The sequence below is a fragment of the Lemur catta genome, chromosome 25 (genome assembly GCF_020740605.2).
Source record: "Lemur catta isolate mLemCat1 chromosome 25, mLemCat1.pri, whole genome shotgun sequence".
Classification (NCBI taxonomy): Eukaryota; Metazoa; Chordata; class Mammalia; order Primates; family Lemuridae; genus Lemur; species Lemur catta.
The window spans coordinates 6,480,462-6,505,083 of NC_059152.1; the positions used below are offsets into that span (position 1 = coordinate 6,480,462).

A 24,622-nucleotide genomic window follows, 5' to 3' on the forward strand; every position below is an offset into this window, starting at 1 on the left:
ATTCCCCTAATGTAATATGTACACAATAAAATGATGGTTGGGACAATTTTCAATAAAATATAAGCACCTCTTTGATACATTGCAGGAATTCAATAAACATCTAATTAATAAGTGAACCTTGTTTAGACCGCTATGCTCATGTCAGATGTCCCCTTATAACCTTGGAAATGTGGTCAGACAACCAACTTTGGCTACACATCAGAATAACCTAGGTACCTTCTTAAATTAAAGGTCCTGCTCTCCATTCTGAAAAGGCAGTATTCTCTGGAGTAGCCCTGGAATAGGCATTTTATTAAAACACTATTGCTGATATGGATAGAGTTAGGAACCACTGAAAAGTATTCAAATAATGGTTGAGCTATGATTCTTCTACCAAACTCAGGAACGACATGATAGCAACGTATAAACTTGCCACACAATCATTCCGAGACATAGCAGAAAGCTGATGTGAACTGTATTTATTATGTAACAGCCCAAAACACACTTAAATTATTAATCAGTCAACAATGGTGTTTGTTAATTTCAGAACTTTAAAAAACGTATGTATTTTGTACGTGTCACATGGAATACTATTAAGAGCTAATTAAGATGATCCATCAAAGGGCTCCACATTAAATATTCAATACAGATAATTCGACGTTTTTTGGACTTCTCACAATCTAGTGAAATCACGCACTAAAGACAGACACCATTGCTCGCAGTCTAAACGCAGAGTCAAAACAAGAGTTTTGCTTCCTAATTTCCTGTTAGGGGAGCATACTGCTTTCTTTTGAAACGCCATGTCATGGCTTTGCTGGAAACTGGACGTTAAATTAAAGGGGTAAATGGCCAGATCCAATAAGGCAAATTCTTTTCTGAGTGGGGTAAGATAAGAGCAGTCAACTATGGAGATTAAGTAAAGGTAAATTCCAGAGCAGAATTGTAAAATGTAAAAACTGCTGCTCTTCACAAAGACATTAGAGCACAAGGTAATATATCAAGAGGCATGCAATGTACTCTCACAGTTGCAAAATGCAGGCAAGAACACTCTAATGAGCAGGAGAGTATAAGCAAATAGAAAATAGGAAAACCAAACTGAAGAGAGACTTAAGAATAGCAGGAAATGCAAAGAGAGAACAATTCCCAGACTCAAGATTTCCAATGATTTGATCTGCATGAAGGGAAGAGATCTGTATTTCAGGCCATGTCTTTGACTAAATTACCTGCTACATAACTTTGGACAAATTCCTTATCCTGAAAATCTCAATTTCCCCATTTGTAGAATACAGTTAATAATCCATCTGCAATAGTCCCATAACTTGAAAGAAACAAATATGGTAAAATGCAAAATATTTTCATAGTATAAAACATCTTGCAGATGGCCAGGTATTGGTGTTATATTTCATAATCCCACAACCAGCAGTTATATTTTATGATACTGTAAAAGCACGTGAGTTTATTCCAACAAGAGGAACACTACAAGGTGTTTATTCCTTATCACTTGCTATTAGTGATAAGGACAAACATCTTGAATTAAGAGAGAGAACACCACATACACTGGGTAACTCCCACCCCCTTGGGGAATTTACAAAGTGTTGTTTCTTGAAAAATTCTTTAGACCTACTGTTGCTCATCCCACAGCTTTGATTTAGATTTGATTTTCTTACTTTGGAAAGATAAAATTCATCTAGATTTTTGACCCAATGAGAATCAGGAACCAAGGGACTTCTCTGAACTGCCTGATGCTATTTCATGAAAACAGCAGACATCTTAAATCTTAACTCGTCTACACTCAAAAGTGAAGAATGCTAGTATGGGATTTTTGCAGAGCAAAAGGTTATCAGGCTTTTTTTTAGGGCACCCCCACAACCCAGGAGGACTGCAGTCTTATTTACAGGATCACCTTGTCCTACTCAGATTAATGTTAAGCCCCAGGGCAGGGTGGCCGACCTCACAGGCATCCAACAGCATTCCAAGGCACTGCAGACCACAAAAGGCATTGACACTGACCATGCCCAAGAGCGATATCTCCAAACTATCTGGTTGGCACCAGACAATCCTCTCTATTTAGGCTGCCTAGGCACAATCTCAGAAACAAAGCAGGTACCGTTTGCTAATCGGTGAAATGCCAGTTGACACCTCTCAATGATTAGGAGTATGTAAGTCAACTCTGAAAATATAGCAAAGCCTACTCAGGCAGGATTTGTCCGTTTCTTAACTTGGCCCTGGATGTGTCTCTCGGCGTAGGTATCGAGCTATGGAATAGGGGAAAGCTACTTGCTCTGCCAGTCCTGCTTTTGAGTCTGACTCAGCCTAAGATGGCGAGTGACAGCTGTGGAATTTGGGGAGGTTACCAATCAGAGCCTCTTTGTACTCTCCCCGCCTGTCCATCTCTCTCGCTTGGTTTCTTGTTGTATATTTTGGATTTCAGTCTAGAGAGCTGTGTCTCTCCTGGTTTTAATATAATCTGCAGGCTGTTCCTCAACTGAGTAGGATGTTTCAACCTCTCTTGACACCATTTTCTTGGTTCCTGTTTTTATTCTCATTTAGTCCATGATCCTGATACTGGTGTCTCCTGGTTCCATATCCCAGGTTTTTCCAACTAACTGGAAGCAAGAACTTCAAGATGTGCAAGTAAGTCTGCAGGACGATCTTCTCACCAAATAAAACCTACTATCCATCTGGCTCTCCACTGTTTCTTGATAACAATATCTCGCCGCTACCATCTTTTGCCATTCAGTATACCATTATAAATCATTGTTAAATCAGAAATCGAGTCAGACATAAAATGAGTCATTAAAAAAACAGCATGTTACAAAACAGTGATTTGGTAAACTCTAAGACATGCGTTCTACTTGGTTTTAAGAAAGGTGCACTAAAATAAAGAGAATGACACCTACCTAGCCCACAAGATTAGCCGCATTTATCCAATCAATGGTGAAATTCTTTTCTTACAATGCAAGCAGTTAAAAAAAAAGGCGCAGAGTGACAGGCTTGTTCTAAATAAAGTTGAATGGAGTAATTTCTAACAGTTTGATGTATATAACATATTCAAGTCACATCCACCAAAGTAACTTCTATGACATATTGATTCTCAGAAGAAAGTGATGTTCAGGGTGGAGAATTGCCAAAAGACCCAAGACAAAGACAGGCAGGCTGGGATTTCCTCCACTTGGTTAAGTGTGACTCCAAAGCTCACATGCTTCTCTTTTAGCCATGTGCGCACACACACACATACACACCTTGTACGTAACAGAGCGCTAGATGCAGTGCAAGAATCCGCTAATAAAAAACCAAGGGAACATTATCTGATTTTGGATATTTTTCTTTAAAGGAATAATTTTAAAGGAATTAGAAATTCAATTCCTTACTTATATCAACATCTTCTTTCTTAGATAAAACTGAAGCATTTTAGGATGACCTTGACAAAAAAAAAGTCCGAAGTGACACCAAACAAAGTGATAAAGAAAAACAAATGGCATTAGGCCATATATGTTAATAAAAGTTGTATTCTAATAGGTTGCATTTCCAAATTTCACATTTCGTTTTAAAAAGCTACAGGAACATGCAATAAAAAGTTTAAATAAATACCACCAGGCTCTTAAAATAAAATGCTTTTCTCATTTAAACCAACTACCATAAATCTCCATCCCTCTCTATTTTTCAGAGCAAAAGGAAATCATGCAGAGATGTTTAAACTCCTTGAATTTAAAGCAATATACAGTTTTCTCTTTTACATTCTTTGAACATAGCCTTTTGTCACTCTAGCCAGTTTTGTCATGCAGAATCTATGCAAGATATAATTTGGACCTTCACCATTTCCAACGTTTGGTAAATCAGAATGTTTCATCTATCTTATTGCATGCAAGTCTGCTGAACTTTTTTTTCCTTCAGAATTCCCTCTAAAAACTTGGTTTCACATATATGTGTTGTCCTACCTATAATTTTCACATTATGTTTTTAGCATTTAAAATTCAGTGGGAAGCATTACAGGCTAACATTAAAACCAAAGTATCAGAAAGTCATTAAATGTGAGTATAACATCTAAATGTTTCACGATACTGCCAAAAATATTTGGATATCAAATATGTGCCTACAAAATACAGATATCAGCATCTCCCTTCATCTGTCAGCATTATCTCAATGGGAGATGTTAACTATCACCAAAAATGTGATGCTGATAAGATAATAAAGTTAGTGACAACCACAAAGGAAAAAAAGACTATTATTGGGACCATTTGCACATTTGTTATTATCTTACAAAGACTATGTATTGAGAACATTATTTGGCATTGGCTTTGTATTATTCTTTCCTGGAATCACTGCAAAAGCCCAACGAAGTAGGTACCTTTACAGTCTGCATTTTACAGCAGAAGTGACTTGTTCGAGGTCACACATCCATTAAGTGGCAGAACCAGGACATGAACCCAGGCAGTCTGGTTCCAAAGTCTACACAATTGACCACTATCCTGCACCATCTCCAAAGCTTCAATCTGGACAGCACACTCCTCCCAAGGAATTTCATACACTATGCCTCAATTTTCCCCACTATGTCATGTCCCTAATGTCCTGTGGTATCACACACACTTAATATGGACAGTTAAAATATAAAGAAGATAAATTATTTTTCAAATCATTAGCTAAAAAAGCAAACTTTAGAGGATAATACTCATCTGAATATTCTGCCTTACGTAGTACTTAATTTCAGGGAAGTTATGTAAAACAAAAATCAAAATAGTTCCCTTCCTTTGTGGTTATAACAATAATAAAATGCCAGTGATAAATTTAGATGAAAAGTTTGACAGGGAAGAAGTTATTCAGGAAACAAATGACCACGTAGCATGCATAATTATGGAATAGACTAGCATAATAAACTTTTAATGATTTAGCAAATGGCTATTCAGTCAGTGAACTGTTCCGGCATTCTGCTCCTCCCTGTGCTCTCTGGCCATTAGCACGATGTCTCTTTTTGGCCCCTCCATAGAGACAAGACTTGATTTCTGGCTCCATCTACAGAGTATGCTGGTGCTTTTAGCAGTATGAAGATACAAGGGTGAAAATTGCATTTGGTCTTACCCCAAAGAGCAAGACATTTTCCAGCTTTCTTACAAGTCTACAATCTATTTTTGGAAGTTATATACTGACTAAGCGACTGGGTTATATTCCAAAGACCTCCTAGAGTTTGGAAGTAAAAGTGAGATAAACATTGACATGTCAGCAAACTAATTTATGGTGATCATTTTTAGAGAATGAAAGTTTCAATATGTGATTTTAAGTCTTTCCGAAACCACCAGTCTTCTTTCTGATGGAATCATTTTCAGGGAGCATATATTTAGCGTTTTTCCTTTCTTGAACAATCCCATTTAAAGAAACTTACCATACTGTATTAAATAATTCTATCATATCCTCATCTAACAATAGCCAAATCATTCATTATTCCGATCCCTGAAGATATCTTCAACTCTATTGTCCCAAAGTCTCAAATTGGTATTGTGCTATTTGATAAATAGTTCTTCTAAAGTGGCTACTGTTTCAGAAATTCCAATCAATATTCCCCTCCCAAAGGTTTCATTCTAATGTCTGTTGCTACCAATTACTTTTACTTGCTCTTGAACCTCATATAAATGGAAACATACTCTTCACATTGGTTTTGTCTATGAAATCCATCAATGTTGTTGAATATAACAGTAGATTGCTACTTTTCATTGCTGTATGCTATTCCACTATGTAGTTATACCACAATTTATTCTCCCATTCTAATATTGATATTTTAGGAGGTTTTCAGTTTAGAGGCATTATAAATACTGCTACTCTGTGTATTCTTATATACGTATTTTTATGTACACATGAATTCATTTCTTTTGGATATACACACATAGAAGCAAAACTACTCTTATGACTACTGGGTTATGGGTTATATGTACTGAACTTTAGTATTTACTACCAAGTAGTTCTCCAAAGCAGTTGTACTTGTTTGGAACTTTGATAGAACAACTAATGAAATGAACAAATAAAACTTTAGTCTTTTCCATAATTTTCTTGAAGATTTACAAACATAGTTATGATTAAATTATTAAATATCTCAGAACAAAATCACAAGATTAAGTAAGTTACCCGGGAGCCTATAAATCAGTTAAATGTTTTGAAAAGCTGTTACAATGGTTTCCAACACTTCCATCTACAGAAACATATACATGACGGATATGATACACTAAGTTAGGTATTCACCAAATAAGTTTTAGTTCCTTTACGCAAGATCATTGGCTGAGTATTCAGAAGCAGTGGCTATAGGGATACACAGTGCTTAATATATTTCAACTGTCTATAAATATAACTATTGAATAATTATCTAATAGATAGCTAAGTCATGCCATTCTAACTCCTATGTTTCTAAAATCAGTCCTTTCTTGTGAACATCGTCGCCTTCATTTGAACATCATTATCTTTTCCAGAACACTATAGTCAGCAGCATAAAAGTGTCTCATTAAAAGTAATTTTGAATTATCCATAAGTATACAAGCATCCCTAGAAAATATTACAGGCAAATGTTTATTTCTGGGGTGGATTTTTCCAGCCAGTTCATTCTGCTTAATGCCTACAATCTGTGGGCAATGTGTTCATAGAAGACAAATGAAGCCAGTTCAGAATCCTAAGGAAGCAAATCACCTTTTTAAAGATTCATTCAGAAGTCAAATAAAAGCAATTTTAGAATAAGATGCCATTTGGGACTATGAAAGTTTGTTTCTCCCAGCTCAGTGTCATCCTCTCGAGTTTACGGCAACAAGAAGGCAAAGAAACTCGAGTAGCCCCTGGAATTATACATATGTAGCCCAATTCCGATCTCTCTCAAAGCCCAGTCCTATTCCGCAATCTCCCGCCCCCTCCCACGCTAAAGTACTAAGCTCAGTGGTTGGCACAGTTAGTATTCAATAAATAGACACGGAGTGAATTAATGCCACATGGAATCTCTGGCTATTTTGCTAATCCTATGAAATTCCCTTATGTCACTACACCATGACTCAATCTGAGGGGAAGACATGTGTCCTATTCTGTAAGTGATTCCATCCCAAGGTACAAAGGCCAGCTGGGGCATTTCATTATTTCTAAAACTCCAAAGAAGGGAAAGATACTGAAAATGAAGACTGATAAACAAAATACATAATTGCAATTCCACATGGTAGGAAACTGACAATAGGTAAGACCCAGATGCATAAAAATCACACACTGTGCAAAGGGGCAGGCTAGGGGCACCAGCAGCCGATATGCACAGCTGAGCCAAGACTGACCTCAACAACAGTGAGTCGCTCTTATAAAAATCACTGAACATTTTCTAAGCTGGTGGCAACTCATCTGACTATACCTGTTAATTATCTCTCAAGAATCATCAACAGAGAGAGTCAGCAATCAAATAAACTTAGGAACAGAGAAGTGTTAACCCAGTCTTCAAATCATTTTTTGTTTGTTTGTTTTGTGAGACAAGAGGTAGAAATATGGCCTAAGAACCCAAGATTGGAATCCTAGCCTCTTCCATGACTGTTCTCAGGCATAAAAGAGAGAGAAAAAAAAATCACATCCCTGCTGTCCTTAGCTACTACTAGTGGATGTAATACTGACTCTGCTGAAGACATAGCAAGGAAAGGCCACTCAACTTTGTAAAGGCACTTCCGGGAAAAGTTAAACCCAAAGTAGCACACAAAAGGAAAATAAAACCACTGAAAGAAACCCCTGGAAGAGTTAATTTATTATGTATGGGCTTTTCAAACAGTTCAACTATTCAAAAACACATCATCTTTAAAGGCTGGTAATGGATCAATATCATGAGGTATCCCACTGTGTTAAGCGCCGGGAGTATGCAGGTAAAGGCAAGACCCTGACAAGAGTCATTGAAGCTAAAAGCTTCCATTCTAAGGAGAATGGATGGTTCTAATGAGAGAAGAGAAAAATCCATTTCAGGTAATCAATCACCTGAAAGGAAATCACCTTCCTACCATAGAACTGAGTCAATGCCAAGGACTGAAGGCATGCAAAACAGCCGTAACTCTCAGCAGCATCTCATGCTTCAATTTTCACAGCAGATCATTCAATGGATTAAATTTGCTTGAGCATGAATCATAAACCCACATCCTTTATGTCTATCCCCACTACAAGCACAAGGTCATTATACACAAAAAAAGTCTCCTGGGGAAGAAAAAACTCACACATAATAATCTAAGATATTAAAAAACTACAGACACTTAAAAAAGAAAATCTATGAATAATCAGGAGTGACTGATGAGTAAGTTACCAGACTTCCTGGGTGGGATCCTTCCTACCAGGCCAACTTTGATACTGGGGGAGGGGAAGGAGAACGGAGATGGAACCCAGTATTGATTGACTTTTGCCACCCGGTGACAGGAAAAGCTTGAGGTCTATGCCCTTCGCTGATGCAAGGTTACGCAATCAAAAAATCAAAAGCTGATCTAAATGAAAAGACCATTTTTAAAAAAAAGCAAATGAGCATCATGGCAAGTTTTAACTTCATCCAAAACTGATATCTTGGCCTAGAAGTCCTTCTATTTAATCATGCAAGGATGACATCTGGGTACCGTTTTTCAATGTGTGTATGAGGATGCCCTGGGACTGAAAGGAATCGTCCTTGATTTATTGCAATATCCCAAGCTTCCCTCCCTTCCCCCCTTTCCCATTTTTGAACTGGAAGCCAAAAACCTCTAAAGTAGAGGCAGGAAAGAGAATAATTTCACTTTGTATAACTAGTTTTCTAAAACATGACCGGCAAAATGAGGTCGGGAAGCTAGCTTGTGATGAACAGAATAACTCCTGGTTTCTTCATATCCTCATCTGAGTCAACATGATTCAACACGGTTTTCTAATTATAGCTAATCTGTAGAAAGGTTGATACACATATCTTTTTTTTTTCTTCTGGTGATGACAGAGTTTTTTATACCTCTCCTAAAGCACAAGTTGTGTGATTATTGTCCAACATTGTGATTATGGCAAGCACGGTATACATCTCTTTGTGGTAGAAAAGAAATAGACATGCAGACTCAGACTGGATTTGGGCTTAAAGAGACACAAATCAGCATCTTCACATGCAATGCTCGGGTGCACTCCCCCTTCCAAAAGGCCTGTTTCCTTTTCTTCTACAATGGGTTTCTGGAAGAAACCTTCCTTTTCTGGAAGATCTCTACGCCCTTGATATCTCCAACAGAAGTTCTGCTCAGTGTGTAAAAGTTCTTTCACCCTTCTCATCTTTCTCTCCTCTTTCCAGGGGTCATTGGTAAGAAGGTTAAGAATCATGGCAAGGGTAGGGGGAAGGAGTGTCCCCTGAGGAGGTTGTTAATGCAAAAAAATTCAATAATTTGTTTAAATTTTTTCCTACCTTTTTTTTTTTCCTGCTTTGTTCCCCTAGAAAAACCAGCTGGCACTAATGGGCTAAAGGAAAGTCTGACTGGAATAGCTAAAAGGGAATGAACTGGTTATCCCAGCTATCCATGAGTTAAAAATTCCCTATCAATAAAAAGGATCAAAGAAATAATGAATTCATGCACCGTAGCAATTCTATCCCTGCCCACATCCCTTTTGTCCATCTGCATGGCTAACTCACACGCACTCTGGACTTCTATAAGTGTGAAATATACAAACTGTCATTGCCGATGGGTACCACCAACAGTTGGGATGAACCCACTGCTGAAGTTTCCCAATCACTGAAATGGCCCACTCTGCTTGTCAACATGGGAAACAGATCAACGGGCAATGTTTGAGTTATCTGCCTCTGGCTTCTGGTACTTTTTATGAACATACAGCAAGAGGAGCGACAAAATAGTCTGGTTTTATCCCTGATTAGTTGGGGAGTTGGTCCTATTCCTTGTAGGATCACTGAGCTTTTCCAGAATAAGTAACATTTTTTCAGATGTCAATTTTTCCCTAAAACTTAGTATAAGTCTTCATAACAATAATGTGTTACTCCCTCTAAATGACTGCCGTGGTGTTAAATCAAAAAAATCAATAAAATAATTTTAGCGAGAGACATGGTTTTACAGGCTTTGAGAAGGAACCTAAAAGGAAGATAGACCCATACATAGTTTTCTAATAATTGGAATATATTAAGTGCCTGCAAAAGAGAAGGAGTGAATTAAAAAAAAGTGTGTGCAATACATAAGCCACTGGAAATTTACAACAGCTTACATGTTAAAAACACAATACTGATGTGAGTAAACACACAAAAAAGATAAAATAAACAAGTGAGAAAAACGGCAAGACCGCAGTAAGAAGAATGAGGAAGACAGTGAGGACACGTCAGATTCAACATAGTCCTGGGTGGCCCAGTGGCTGGAGAAATGTATAGACTATTTAAGAGGGAAGAATGACATGGTTATTAAAATTAGGGCAGTAAAATCTGTGAAACTGTATTAGTAACCTCAAGAATGGCAAACATGACTTAATAAGTTGGATTAAGAAAAAAAAGAAGGCGAACTGAAAACAAATTACTGTTCGGTGTGAGTCATGTGTTGTATGTTCTTTCTAGAATTTTGCATGCAATGCCAGTTGCCATACACGAAACGCTAATCACATCTCAAGAAGGATGTAGAGAAGAGTACAGATTCTCAAACAATCTAAAGTTGTAAGTATAGTTAAGAGAGCTGTACTCCTTCCTCTTAGAAGCATTAGAAGTTGACATGAATAAACAAAAAAGTTTGTAAGTATATGGAAAAAATATATTTTTTGGTAGGTTTTTAACTCCATCGCGTTGCATAATTTCAAATAAGGAAGAAGAGTGAGCAAATGGAAGAGATTCAGCAGTATAAATGTCAAGGTATTCATGGAAATGCAGAATATAGGTAATCCTGGTTCCTGAAAAAGTGAAGAAAACATATGGAACGTGTTACCAGGAAGGAAGCAAAGCAAGGAGGATAAATGATTTCAAGAAGTCCCTAGAAATGCTCTGGAGAACAGGGGACTATTTAAAAGGTAGAAACTCAGGAGGATAAAGAGCTGAAAAATGTGACAAGAGGACTTATTCCTAACCACGATTTCTGGCCTTTGAAGACTTTTGTTGAAATAACATAACACCAATGAGGATCACCTTACAGAAGGGCTTTACTCCGTTTAGGTGGAAAATCTCTCCAGTAAACTGGATCTCAAGTTTGAAAATGCAAACCACTGAATCAATTCAAAACCTAATCATTATTTCAAGTCATCACTGTAACCATTCCAAGTCCCCCACATATCAAGCCAGATTCAACAAGTCAGGGTCTCTAACTTCTGTGCCTTCAAATCTCTATTCAGAGACTGGGTTTCTCCTCCTACTTAAATACACTATTCTAATGTAGCCAGTAGGATAATTTGCTTTTAAAAATGTATGTTTCACACTAACACCCGTTTCCTTCCTGTTTAACTTGGTGGCACCAAAACATTAAGAAGCTGAAACCACCTTGCCATTTGGTTATTTTCTTCAGCTGCATTTTATAATGATCAGATTTTGAAAATATAACCAAGATTGTTCATACTTGATAGAAAAAAATTGGGGAAATAATTTTCTGATCATTTTTAAAGGAAAACTTTTGTTTTACTCTTATATTTGGCTGCTTTGCATAGTTTTATTTATTTATTTATTTTTGGAAGATTTAATATAGAAGGAAAAGAGACAGTCAAATTGAGGAGTTTTTTTGTTTTGTTTCCTTCTTTTTGGAATAGCTCTCTACCTACCTGCTTCATGTGTGGCAATATTCAAAAGGAAGCTGGCATTACTGCAATAGGAAGGTTTTTACTAACAAAAAACCAGCCAAGTCAGTCTGGCATCACCAAGGGAACACTGCAAACTAACTTTCAAAATAAAATAAGTTACTCTGTCTTTCCTTGCCAGTTCAAAGGATGAAGATTAGCTCGAAGCCAGTTTTTAGGGAGCCCTGGGCCCATCGAGGCCATAAAAGAAAGGCTGATGACCTAAAGCACTCAGCTTCAAGTGGATCTCAACTCACATTCTAGCTTCTAGGGGTGCCTGAAGAACATGCTAGTTTCGTTTCTTTGGCAGTGGAAAAAAGTAGGAGAAATTCCATCCTACTTACACAAAACGTTAGTAAAAGAGCCCACAAGTAAAAACACCAACAAATTTTACAGAAAAGCACTAAGAGAGAAAAGTTATTTTGTACTACACTTAGGGTTAACAAAATAGAGCGAACTATTTATGTTTTCTGAAGTTTTAATAACATTAGAATCCATGTGGAGAAATACATAAAACAATAATAAAGACTGCCGTATAGATCCATTGAAGAGAAACCTTGTTTACATTCCTGCTAATATACATCTCAAAACATAATGATTTTTATGGCTAGCTGGAAAAAAAATGAGAAAAAAATATGACTTAATACTCTGCAAAGCTTTGGGCAACGTTAGTTCTTTCTGCTCTCATTTCAACTTTATACCCTTCTCACTTTTTTCCCCCCATAAACTTCTGGGCAGCAAGATTTATACAGTAGTTTCTTAAAATGTTTTTTCTCAAACTTGCTACTTTTAGACACTTTCATATTCTAGTTAAAATTTGTCAAGTATGGAGTAATAGCACAGGCATTTCATTCACTTTTAAACCTGGCACAACACATAATTGAATAGAATCACTGAACATTTTTTTTTCCTTTTGAGGCTAAACATATGTATACACACACAGGACACTGATACTGTAATTAGCAGAATATTAAGTCCTGACTCTTCTACAGAGGCATTAACTGTGTCACCAAGAAAACATTTTTTGATCATGCTATATATGTGCATAGAGGACAGGGGACGCTGTGTACCAACAAAGCATCGAACATCATATGTCACTGCACATGGGAGGGAGCAGGAGAGAGAAAGGAGAAGAGGAAGGAGAGAGAGACAAGGAGAAAGCAAAAGAGGACAGGCCAACTTTAACGTATGCATTTAAATTTAGCTTCCATAATGCAAATCTCCTTTACCACGCATGTCTGTTCAATATGTAAGTTAAAAACACAGAAATCCTAAGATTTTGCTTTCAATCCTCTTTCCTACATGAGGACTTGATAGAAGAAAGATTCTTCCAAATTTTCATCAAAACAGGCAATAAAACAGTTTGTAGTCAAATGTTAAACCAACAGCAGAGGTAACCTTCAGAAACACAGAAAATCTATCCTCTGGGGGATGCTAGTGACTGTGTCCAAAAGCACCGACTTCAGGGCCAGTAAGGTTTTCTAAAGGGACTTTAATTATCTTTCCCAAAGCCCACACTACCAAATAGAAAAATCACAGTCCATAGATCGTTAGTCTCTTCATCAAGAGCAAAGAGAAAAGATGTAAATTTCTCCTTCAATGGACTCTTGCCCATAAAACTATGTTGTTTTTTAAGTTAAAAATGGCTTACACTTTTGACTATATTTTGAGGAAAAAAAAAAAGTTTTTTGAGCTTGAAAAAAATATTACTTAGCCAGAAAATTGTAGTCTGAAATCTTGATGACTCCACTGACAGAACTGGACAGATCATCAAAGCATAAAATCAATAATGAAATACTGGACTTAAAAAGGACTCTAGAATAAATGGACCTAACAGACATCTACAGAATATTCTACCAAAAAACCACTGAATATACATTCTTCTCATCAGTACATCGGACATTCTCCAAGACTTATCATACCTCTTTGGACACAAATATGTCTCATCAAATTAAAAAAAAAATCGAAATCATGCTATGCATCTTCTCAGACCACAGTGGACTAAAACTAGAAATCAATTCCAAGAGAAACACTCAAATCTACACAAAGTAATGGAAACTAAACAACCTGCTGCAGGATCAATGATGCAATTAAGATGAAAATCAAAAGATTCCTCCAACTGAATGGCAAACGGGACACAAGCTATCAATATCTATGGGATACAGCAAAAGCAGTTCTCAGGGAAAAATTCATAGACTTAAGTGCCTACATCAAAAAGACAAAAAGATCACAAATTAACAACCTAATGTCACATGCAAAGGAACTAGAAAAGAAAGAGCAAACATACCTAAATCTAACAAAGAAATGACAAAGCTCAGAGAAGAACAAAGTGGAAACCAACAAAAGATAAAAAGAATGAAACAAAAAGTTGGTTCTTTGAAAAGATAAACAAAATCATACACTTCTAGCTAGATTAACCAGAAATAGAAATGACTCAAATAAGCTCAATCAGGAAAGCAAAAGGAGATATTACAATTGATACCACAGAAATGGATAATATTATCCATGAATACTATGAAAATCTCCATGTGCATATGCTAGAAAATGTAGAGGAAACGGATAAATTCCCAGAAACACACAATCTCCTAAGACTTAATCAGAAAGAAATAGATATGCCGAACAAACCAAGAACAGGCAGCAAGACTATAGCACTAATAAAAACAATCTCCCAATAAAAAAAAAAAAGCCCCAGTATAGGTGGATTCACAGCTGAATTCCACCAGACTTACAAAGAAAAACTGGTACCTATCCTAGAGAAATTATTCCGTAACATCAAGGAGGAGGGCACTATCCCTAGCTCGGTCTATGATGCCAGCATCAATCACCTTATACCAAAGCCAGGAAAGGACACAACAAAAAAGAAAACTACAGACTCAATACCATTCTCTTATGAACATAGATGCAAAAATCCATAAAAAAATACTAGCAAACCAAATTCAACAGCACATCAAAATAATAATTCACCATGATCAAGGGGGTTTCGTTCCAGGTAGAGTTCCAAGTTATAAATCAAGTAGTTTTAAAGATTCATATAAATTGGAATTGTTTAAATAATTCTCCATCACCAGCCACCCCCAACTCTGCTGTACCCCCGACATGGGCAGCCAAGAAGACAGCATCTCTCTCTTTCTACCTTTGTCTGTGGCTATGGTTTTATATTAGGAGAGGCAGGATAATAGGTTTTAAAAAGATAGAACAACTTTAAACAACCACAAAAGAGCTGAAAGTAAAAAACACTAAAGACATAAATAACAGTAATTTTTTTTTTTTTTAAGTCTTAAGCTTGTGGTGTCAAATAATCATAACCATTTTCCAGTACAGGTCACACTGAGTCAGGATGTGAATAATCAGACCAAGGTCCCCAGTACCCCTTCCTGTAGACCAAACGTAGGAGCTGTCATAACTGACTATGTAAGTCAAAGAAGGGATAAAATCCTCCCTCGCTCTGGGGTGATCCAAAAGTCCTGTTGCTGTCCATGGTAAAGAAACATACATTCTGCTATTTCACACCATGAAAGCCAAATAAACTTTGGGTCCAATTTATCTAAATTCAATTCTCACACTTAACATCTAATACGACAAACCTGAAGACTTGCTAGGAGGATGAGAAGGAAACACATTCAGTTAAGGGAAATGAATATAAATGATTACATTGACATTCCTGAAACTCTCAGACAGGAGCACACAAGGGGAAGCCTGCTACAATGGTGACGGATTTACTATGGTTTTAAATAAGCTGCAAGGAAATCTTTGCTCATGGTGCTAGTCTCAAAAATCATCCCTTAATCCTCTCTACGTATCTAAACCAAATAAATTCTTCAAGGCCCACTTCAAGTCACGTCTCCTCTCTACAGGCTTTATCCCAGCCCCAGCCTACAAACTCCATTCAACTCCTGACCACCCACAGTTCTTACTGTCTCTAGTATACAGTGTGGAACCTAAAGGATTATTCAAGTATAGTCCCTTGAATTACTCAATACTGTCTTCTCTTGGGTTGTTCCATAATAAATTAGCCCTCTAGAGAACCTCTGTGCCCTCTCTGGTATATTTAGCTCATTTCCTCTACGGTACTCCCTGCCGAAACGAATGAACTCTGCTGCCATCAGATCAAAAAAGGGCACAACGGTGTAAGTTGTACTTTCGCTGTTTCGTTTCTCCAGTGAAACTGAAGTAGGCTCACTCTTTTTAGTTAGTGTTCTAGGGCTCTCTGCAACAACAGCTCCAATCTAAACTGGCAATATTGAGAAAACACTTTCCTATCATCTGCTCCAAATAGAATTTAAAAAAAATTGGTTTAGAGATGGGGTCACAGTGGCTATTCACAGGCAGGGTAACAGTGCACTGCAACCTCAAACTCCTGGGCTCAAGCAATCCTCCAGCCTCAGCCTCCTAAGTAGCTGGGACTACAGGCACGTGCCACCATGCCTGGCACTCTAGATAGAATTTGTACTCTCTTCTGCACTCTTTCTTCAATTCCTATGGACCACAATAAACAGAACATCCCAGCCATTAAAAATCCATACCCTTTTCTTATACATCTAGTCTAACAGAATCTTAATACCATCATAGTATATGAATATAAAGTCCGAAATAATTAACCCTCAGTGATGGATTTATGTGTGTATTTATTTTTATTTTTAGCCATTTACTTGGAAGTATAAACATTATTTTTTTTTTTGGCTAAAAGAAAACTTAAAAATCGAGGTTCAGTATTGTTGCATTCTTTGCATTGATTGTGTATGCTCTACAAATAGTTATAGGAATAGCATCTTTAAAAAATAATAAATCTTTCAACATCTAAAACAAATCCAGATTGCACAAAACCTATGTTTGTCTAATTATAGCTTTGTATTTTGATGTGGTTTTCCTATGTAAATACATTTTTAAGGCTTGCAATAGGAATGTATTCTATTAAAAGCAGATGTTAAAAGATACAAAGTACCAAATGTTTATTGTGTATCCCCGAAACAAATCTAAACTGTCTTATTATAAGATATTTGGTGTTTCAGGCATTTTAGGTCTTCAGTCTAAAAGACAAATGTAACTGTTCAAGTCAACCCAAACACACACTTGCTACACTGGAACAATTAACACCCTTGCCAGCTATACAAGAAAAATTAACACTCTTACAAAAAAACTAGACTTCTATTCAGATTACCATCCAGCCTATCCCCCTGGGAACACTGAAATTTCTACTGATTATGATAAAACATTTTTTAAAATCTAAAAGTAAACACTTGCAGTAATAAATAAAACTGAAGTGAAGATTTACAGATATATACCACCTCTTTCTCCTTTCCATAGCAGTGAATAACCCAGCACCAGTCAATATCTGAAGTGTAGCACACACATTCCCCGAATTCTCCAACATAGTAAGAAGCAGCCTTTTAATGGTAATTACTGTCTCATGCATGAATGTTTAGAGGTATTACACCACGTACTCCCAAAGAAGAGCAGCTGAATAATGGATGCTTTTTTCCCCATCATTATTACCAATTTTTACAACATAAAAAATGCCTTTTTTAGATGTTAAGTCATCAAGCGCAACAGAAAGACTGAACACTATATCAAATGTCTAATTCCTGAACGTTTACATCTGTAATAAATGTAAATTCTAATGAATCCTTTTATTAACTCCCCTTGTATAAAAAGTAGCAGATTTAATGATTGATTTTTCTAATCATATTTCCAGAGGCTGAAACCTAACAAACATTTAACTATCATAAATAATGTTTCTCTCCCATTCTTTGGACAAAGCATTTTAATCTGGTAAATAGAAGAAACTCATGAAGAGATTCATTTGTGTTACACTAAATGGCTGGACAAATGTCTGTTATGTATTTTAAAAAAATAACACAGATTATAACAGGTACTAAAAACACGACTTGGGTAACAGGCACACCTATAGCCAGGACTCAAGCATTGTAAAGATGATCCATGTAACCTAAAACATTTCTACCCCCATAAATAATTTGAAATAAAAAAAAAAACAGATTCTTATTCACTCGTTAACTTCTGTGCGCAAATTTACATCATGGGTGGCACGTTCCTTTATAGACCTTTTCAATATGCCTAGACATTGTTCACTTAAGGCATATTTTACAAAGATGGTTCTTTTTGTGTCACGGGGTGAATAAAAAGTGCCATCACTTGACATTCGGTGAGGTTTAACCACAGTGGCTGTCTGCCTCTAACCACTATTTATATGCCACACAAGCAAATGGTCCTAATTTTTACTGCTTACAGAAGCTTATATGTCTAAAGCTCACATCATTCAGATAAACTTTTATTTAACTCGGCAAATGTCATGTTCGGTGGCATCATAGTTTATGTCCTTGTCAGAATCTGTCAGAAGATAGAAAAGGTTTTAAAAGTGTCTTTACATAGTTTTCTAAGTGTAATTGCAGTTATTTAAATATTGATCATATGTGAAAACCAATACAAATTCAAAATTTTTTAAAAGTATATATTCTGGTCTCCATACAAATAAAATACTGCACTTAGAGTCATATAAAATATTTCACATCCCTAACTCTTAATTACGAAGGACAGGGGCTCTGGAGCCAGATGGCTGGAGTTTGAACCTGGCTCAGCCCCTTACCAGTTTGGGAACATTATTGAATTCCTCTGTACCTCAGTCTTCTGTACTGTGAACTAAGGATCATGGTGCCTATCTGATAAGAATAAGAGAATTAAAGTGCTTAAAAACAATAACTGGTACATACAAAATAACTGGTAATATATGACAAGTGGTTTTCATGGTTATTATTATTGTTGTTGTCACAATTACTACTACACTTCTACTACTATCCTGTTTACCAAATTATAATTATTATTATTTTTTGAGACAGAGTCTTTCTCTCTTGCCCAGGTTAGAGTGCCATGGCATCAGCCTAGCTCACAGGAACCTCAAACTCCTGGACTCAAGCAATCCTCCTGCCTCAGCCTCCCAAGTAGCTGGGACTACATGCATGTGCCACCATGCCCAGCTAATATTTTCTATTTTCAGTTGCCTGGCAAATTTTTTTTTTCTATTTTTAGTAGAGATGGGGTCTCACTCTTGCTCAGGCTGGTCTTCAGCTCCTGAGCTCAAGCGATCCTCCCACATTGGCCTCCCAGAGTGCTAGGATTATAGGCATGAGCCCTACTGTACCTGGCCCAAATTATATTTCCTTATGATTTCATTTGACACAGGATTAAACACATACTTTTTGTTTTGTTTCTTTGATACAGGGCTTCTGAGACTCTGTCTCTCTGGCTAGAGTGCAGTGGCGACATCATAGTTCACTGCAATCTCAAACTCCAGGGCGATCCTCCTACCCCAGCCTCCCAGTAGCTGAGACTACAGACGCACAGCTAATTTTTTTTATTTTTATTTTTGTAGAGACGGGGTCTTGCTTCTGCTCAGGCTGGCTGGTCTCAAACTCCTGGCCTCAAACAATCCTCCCAACTCAGCCTCCCAAAGTGCTAGGATTATAGGCATGAGCCACTCCGCCCAGCCTGGAAACCTTTTTGAGGCAATCCTTATTATCAAAATCATTCCAAAGTAAATTCTCTCACATGATTTCATGCTCATAAACTCAAGTTAAACTTAATTCAATCTTTATTTGAGCACCAAAGATCCTGAGGTGACTTGACGTCATTATCAACATTAATAATCGCTGAATTACCCTGGAAATAGAGAAGAGATTGGAGCAAATGTTTACTAGCTGTAGAGCCTTCCTTAAAAGGCGGCAAGTGTGTATGTGTGTCCAATGCCTAAACATGGGCTTCATATGAGATTGCTTTTTTCCTTAAGAGACAGAGTTGGTGTTTGTCATTGTTTTATGTTAGCCTGTTAATTAACAATTCTGATGTAGAAGTGTCAGACTCATTTGGTTATAAAGAACTATGTTAAACTACCATCTGAAAAACTTCCATATACCTTCTCAGCTGATATCCTTACATGTAATACTTCAAAACCAAGAAGGGTAAATGAAGAAATCATCACAGAGCAAACATAAATACATGTGCCAAGAGAAAAAATATAAAATGCTTTGTCCTAAGTTCCTCATAAAAAAAGCGACTTAGAAATACAAGATTTTCAACACTGCTATTAGTCTGAGTATCCAGAGAAAATAACCCTCCTTCCTCCTATGCCAAACGGCAGCATGCCCAGCTGAGGAATCTTCTACTATCACACTGAACACGTCTCTGCCCCAACAGTAAAAACAGCCCAGGCACCTCGTTAAATACCAGTGCATTCAACCACAGTCTTGCTTTCAAGAGGACAGATCACAGAAAAAATTATTTGGCTATTTTTAAATATTTAAAGACAAACAGAACTTCTAGCTTCCATTGTATATAAGAAGAATTGCTTGAAATACCTCCATAAACACAGGCCACAGCATTAAAGGCTATTAATTTTACTGGAAATGAATTATGAGCTAACAAAATGTCTGCACAATCAGTATACATTTCCCATAAGGAGAGGAACTATCGGCATGCACCCTGAAAAATATACTTTCCTTAAATAAAATTTTAAATGTCTCAAGTCAATGGAAAAAGATAGATTTTTCTTCCAAATACAATGAAGTTAAATAAAACTAAGTTTCTTCAGTAATATATCACTTTGCAGTGATTTTTCTCTAACAGACAGGGGGTGAAAAAAATACTTTGATCCCTCCAAAAACAGACCTGAAATACAGAGCTCAGGACCAAGACCCAGGCCAAGGGGTTGCAGAACAAGCTGATCAGAAGTCACGATGGAGACTGTTCCATGAACCCTGTTTGAAGCTATCAGTGGCGTCGCCATCAGTAAGTGCAAATGACGACATTGGCAAAGTCTCTAGCCCACAGTTTATGAAATGTCTCAGTGACAGAGCGAGGTGATTATGTTGAAATGATGCTCCACATAGATGCAACTGTTTATACGCAAAGAGGCCATGTCATGCCAACTTGTTTAATTTGAAGTTTTGATGATTTAGAGACACAAATCACATTTCAGTGAGCTACAAGCTGCATACTATGTCAACTAGAGCATGAAATCCTACAGTGTCAGGCAACTGGAAGACACCTGTAGTCCCTCAGCAAATAAAAAGGCAGGCGGTGCTGGGAGGTGGGGAAGGCATGGTTTGATTTTTCTGAATATTTAGTCCTTGGACAAGAGATGCCCTGTGCCACATCTGCCCATTTTTCAAGTGACAATTCTGGCTGCCTGACTCTCCTCGATGTCTGTACTCTCCACCCATATACCTTGCCCGGACAGCTTTTCCATCTCTGATACGGTCTGTGAGAAGAGAGATGATGATCCAGCCTCAGTGTGCTGTAATGCAAATATAGCAAACATTCTCTGTCACCTTGGACTTATTATTATTACGAGAATGATTTTCTGATTTCTACTCACTGCTGGGCCCTACTGGCTGATTTTTAAAAAGTCCTCCTCCCTCCGTTGGCTGGTTTGTTAACTTAACAAGTGTTTATCGAGTGCCCACGATGTGCCAGGCACTGTCTCATTTACTATAGTTACCGGCCTACGGTCACTAGCAGCCAGCTGCAATGCAGGCAATGGTTCTGAAAAATTCAACTGCATCATGTTCGGGTTTGCGTTATTCTGAGATTAATGAAATGCCAGGGGTGAGCTTGCCCACCCAGCCAACTGTGGGTTCCAGGTATCTAGCTGTCCCATTCAAATCCATCCCTTCCTGGCTATATTTGGCAGTGTCCATCTGATGGCAGTTGTCTGCTCTGAAATAAATACCAATGGTAACAAACTTGGGTCTAGCTACAACTTTGGGGTCAGAGGCAAAAATTCAAGGAATCACCCCATTCCTTGGCACTCATCTGAGCAGACTGGGCCAGAGAAACCCTGGAGACACTGGCCTCATTTCCCCTCCTCTGCTCCCAGGACTGAGATCTCTGCCATTCCTTTGCCCCCATGGTCCTCTTTCCTACCACCTTGTAAAAGTTAGGAAATGCAGCCACTCCCCATTTCAGGGTAAAAGATGGGCACCAATAGTCATTCCTTCTATCTGGAGCTCATTACTGTGGGGTTTTACTACAGCTTCCTGAATGACAGCCTCAAGAAACTTAAAACATCATTTTATGATCAAGTCCAATGGATACATCCATTGAAAAACGTGGCTTGAAAATGTTTTTCTGGAAATGCACCAGTCTTGACTTTTTCTTACTCAAGTGTCACGGGTTAGATCAAAGGATCTAACAATGGAATGGAGAAGTGAGAAAGGGAGACAAGATTTTTCTTCCATATTTCAAGTACAACATGACTATTTAGCTGGATTTTAACAGCACGTGAATGCAACAAAACACCAAACACATTATCGGTTACTAAGGATGGAACTTCTTGCTTACTTTTCTTTGCCCACTCTTTCCGTTCTTCCCACTCATACTAGCACTCAAATGGATTTAAATCAAGTGAAAATTTACTTTCATACAACTAGTTCTGGAAAAAAACGATGGCTGAGATTTTGGAAATATGTATTACGAAGTTACAAATAGAAGAGGGCATTATCACGTGACGGACATGATTATTCGTTGTTCTATTTGGACTGGGGTTACTTAACCCCATGTTCTAATATTCTAACGTTTGCTATCTGTGTCAGGTCCGTGGAGATTTGAGGTTTACACAGCCCAGAAACCATTCCAAAGTTTTTCTCCAATGCAAGTTCATACTTAGGCCAGAAATACCGTCCAAATTCAGAAAGCACAAGAATACTCACTTGTTTAGCCTTTGTTTTTGAGATAGTGTCAGAAATAGGTTTCTTTCTCTCCTTTACAGCAGTTTTAGAAAATAATTCCTCAAATTCATGACAATCTATGGATGGCTCTTCAATTTTTTCCCAAATAAGTGAAGCACTGGAGTCTCTAAAATTAAGCAAAGGAACAATGAAAGGGCCAAACCGAACTACACTGTGGCAAACAAACTGAAAGGAAGGGAATGAAGTCAGGAAAAAGGAAAAAGGCAAAAAGGAGGGAGGGAGAGAAAGGGACAAAGATAAGGAGGATCTTTTCTTTAAGATCAGCATTTGTTTTATCAACTTAATGAGAACATTAAAATATCTTCTTGTATAGAATGGAACCTTTGCCTAGAAATAATTTTCAGGAACTCTCAGTTAGCAGGGCACTGCATAAAAACATCCAAGGAAAACCTACCTCACGGGCTATGAAGGCAAAAAATGCTTGATCTCTCAGAATCCCAACTTTACTTATTAACCTTGTAAATTATTCATGGGTTAAAAATATATAATTCCAAAATATTAATAGCATCCTCCCTCCCCTCACCACCTCCCATCACCACGTTGTAATTTGGCTTCTCTGTGACTACAGCTTCATGTAGCACCACCTACAAAGAGGTGTAAATGCATTTTTTAAAAAAGCAAAACAACAGCAGCAAAACAAAAGAACTTCCTATCATGTATCTGGAGAAAATGAGTTCAGGGCACAGCTTAAAATGATTCCTCAGCATATACAAGTGACGTGGCAACTACACAGAGAACAAGCTGCAAAGTTAGAAGTAGTCAGGATATATAGATTCTTGTTCCCGATATGATTTCATGAAGATAAAATTAATATAAGAAATGACAATGAGCCTGGTAAATACCTTGTTTTTAAGTGCATGCTACATCACATAAAGAAAATTCAAGGAATCATGAGAAGTTAGAACAACGAAGGCCAGGGAGGTTGAAAGTGCATTTTTTCCCTCCCACCAATGTATTCCAGAGCACTGTCTCAGGGCAGGGAATGGAGATTATGGACTAGGCAGAGATGAATAATACACCACTAGGGTAACTGGTGGAAAATATTTTTTTTTCTTTTTTTGAGACAGGGTCTTGTTCTTCTGCCCAGGCTGGAGTGCAGTGGCACAACCATAGCTCGCTGCAACCTCCAATTTCTGGGCTCAAGCGATCCTCTCGCCTCAGCCTCCCAAGTAAGCTGGGACTACAGGCATGTACCACTGCCCCCAGGAAAGTGTTCTTTTATAATGAGCTTTCCCAGGTATGATCTTATGACTTCACATCAAGTCCCCGATTATCTACAGAGGTGCCATGAAATTCTCAAAACTAGATCATTTCACTCATGGGGTGTGGATGTGTGTATTTTGTGTAGCGTGTTTCTGAAGACAGACAAGATGCCATAGCAAAGCAAGGCTGTGACTTTTAAAGGCTATCATCCTCAGGAGTCACTCTGCCTACGAATTTGATTTAGCTTTTTAAGCTGTTTGTCAGAAATGGAAGTTTAAGTAGTGAAAACAAAGGGTAGATTCTCACATGGAAAATAATCTAGCTAAAACTTCCTCTGCTTCTCTGCCCTGACTTGATTTCTAGAGATCATATAAGCATGCTTTCAATTAGATTCAGACATGAGTAGAGTCTTGCAACTAGGTAACAGAGCATGTATCCTAAGAAAAATCGATCCTTCTGTAAGATATATGTCAATAGCCTTTATCGATGAGCATATGCACACATCTTATGCATTGATACATGTCATTTGTTTTACCCCTCAGGTACTTGTGAAGAAAAGCCTAAAATTTTATACAGCAAATTGCTTGACTACGTATTTTACATCTGTAGATGTAAAGATCTGCAGAAAGGTTTAGAGCTATGCTTAAAAAGGACAGTAAATTGTAATTTTCTCAAGTGTTTTAAGGTAAAATTCTCCCCTCGTATTGACAAACTGTGCAAAGACAAGCTCGCTGTTGCGTTACCTTCTACTGTGCAGTTGGATTCTTGTCCAATAAAGAGGCTTCATTGGGCGACAAGGCTCTACTGGCTGCTTCCTACTCCCTTTGTCCTGACTCATCCCTAGTCCAAACAATCCAGATGGCAATGGAGGAGGAAGAAATCCACACACCTGTGGTGCTGATAAAGTGCTACTGCTGACTTGGGGGGGGAGTGGAGGACCCGATCCCGGAAGCAGAGGGGGG

General features: G+C 37.7%; 1 protein-coding gene across 1 annotated transcript in view; it reads right to left on the reverse strand.

The window, feature by feature from the left end:
- FMN2 (formin 2) overlaps positions 1-24,622 on the reverse strand; it is a 222,729-nt gene that overhangs the window by 128,374 nt on the left and 69,733 nt on the right. The window contains 2 exon segments of the mRNA XM_045536998.1: positions 22,419-22,563; positions 24,404-24,621. Of these exon segments, the coding sequence (XP_045392954.1) occupies positions 22,419-22,563; positions 24,404-24,621 (363 nt within the window).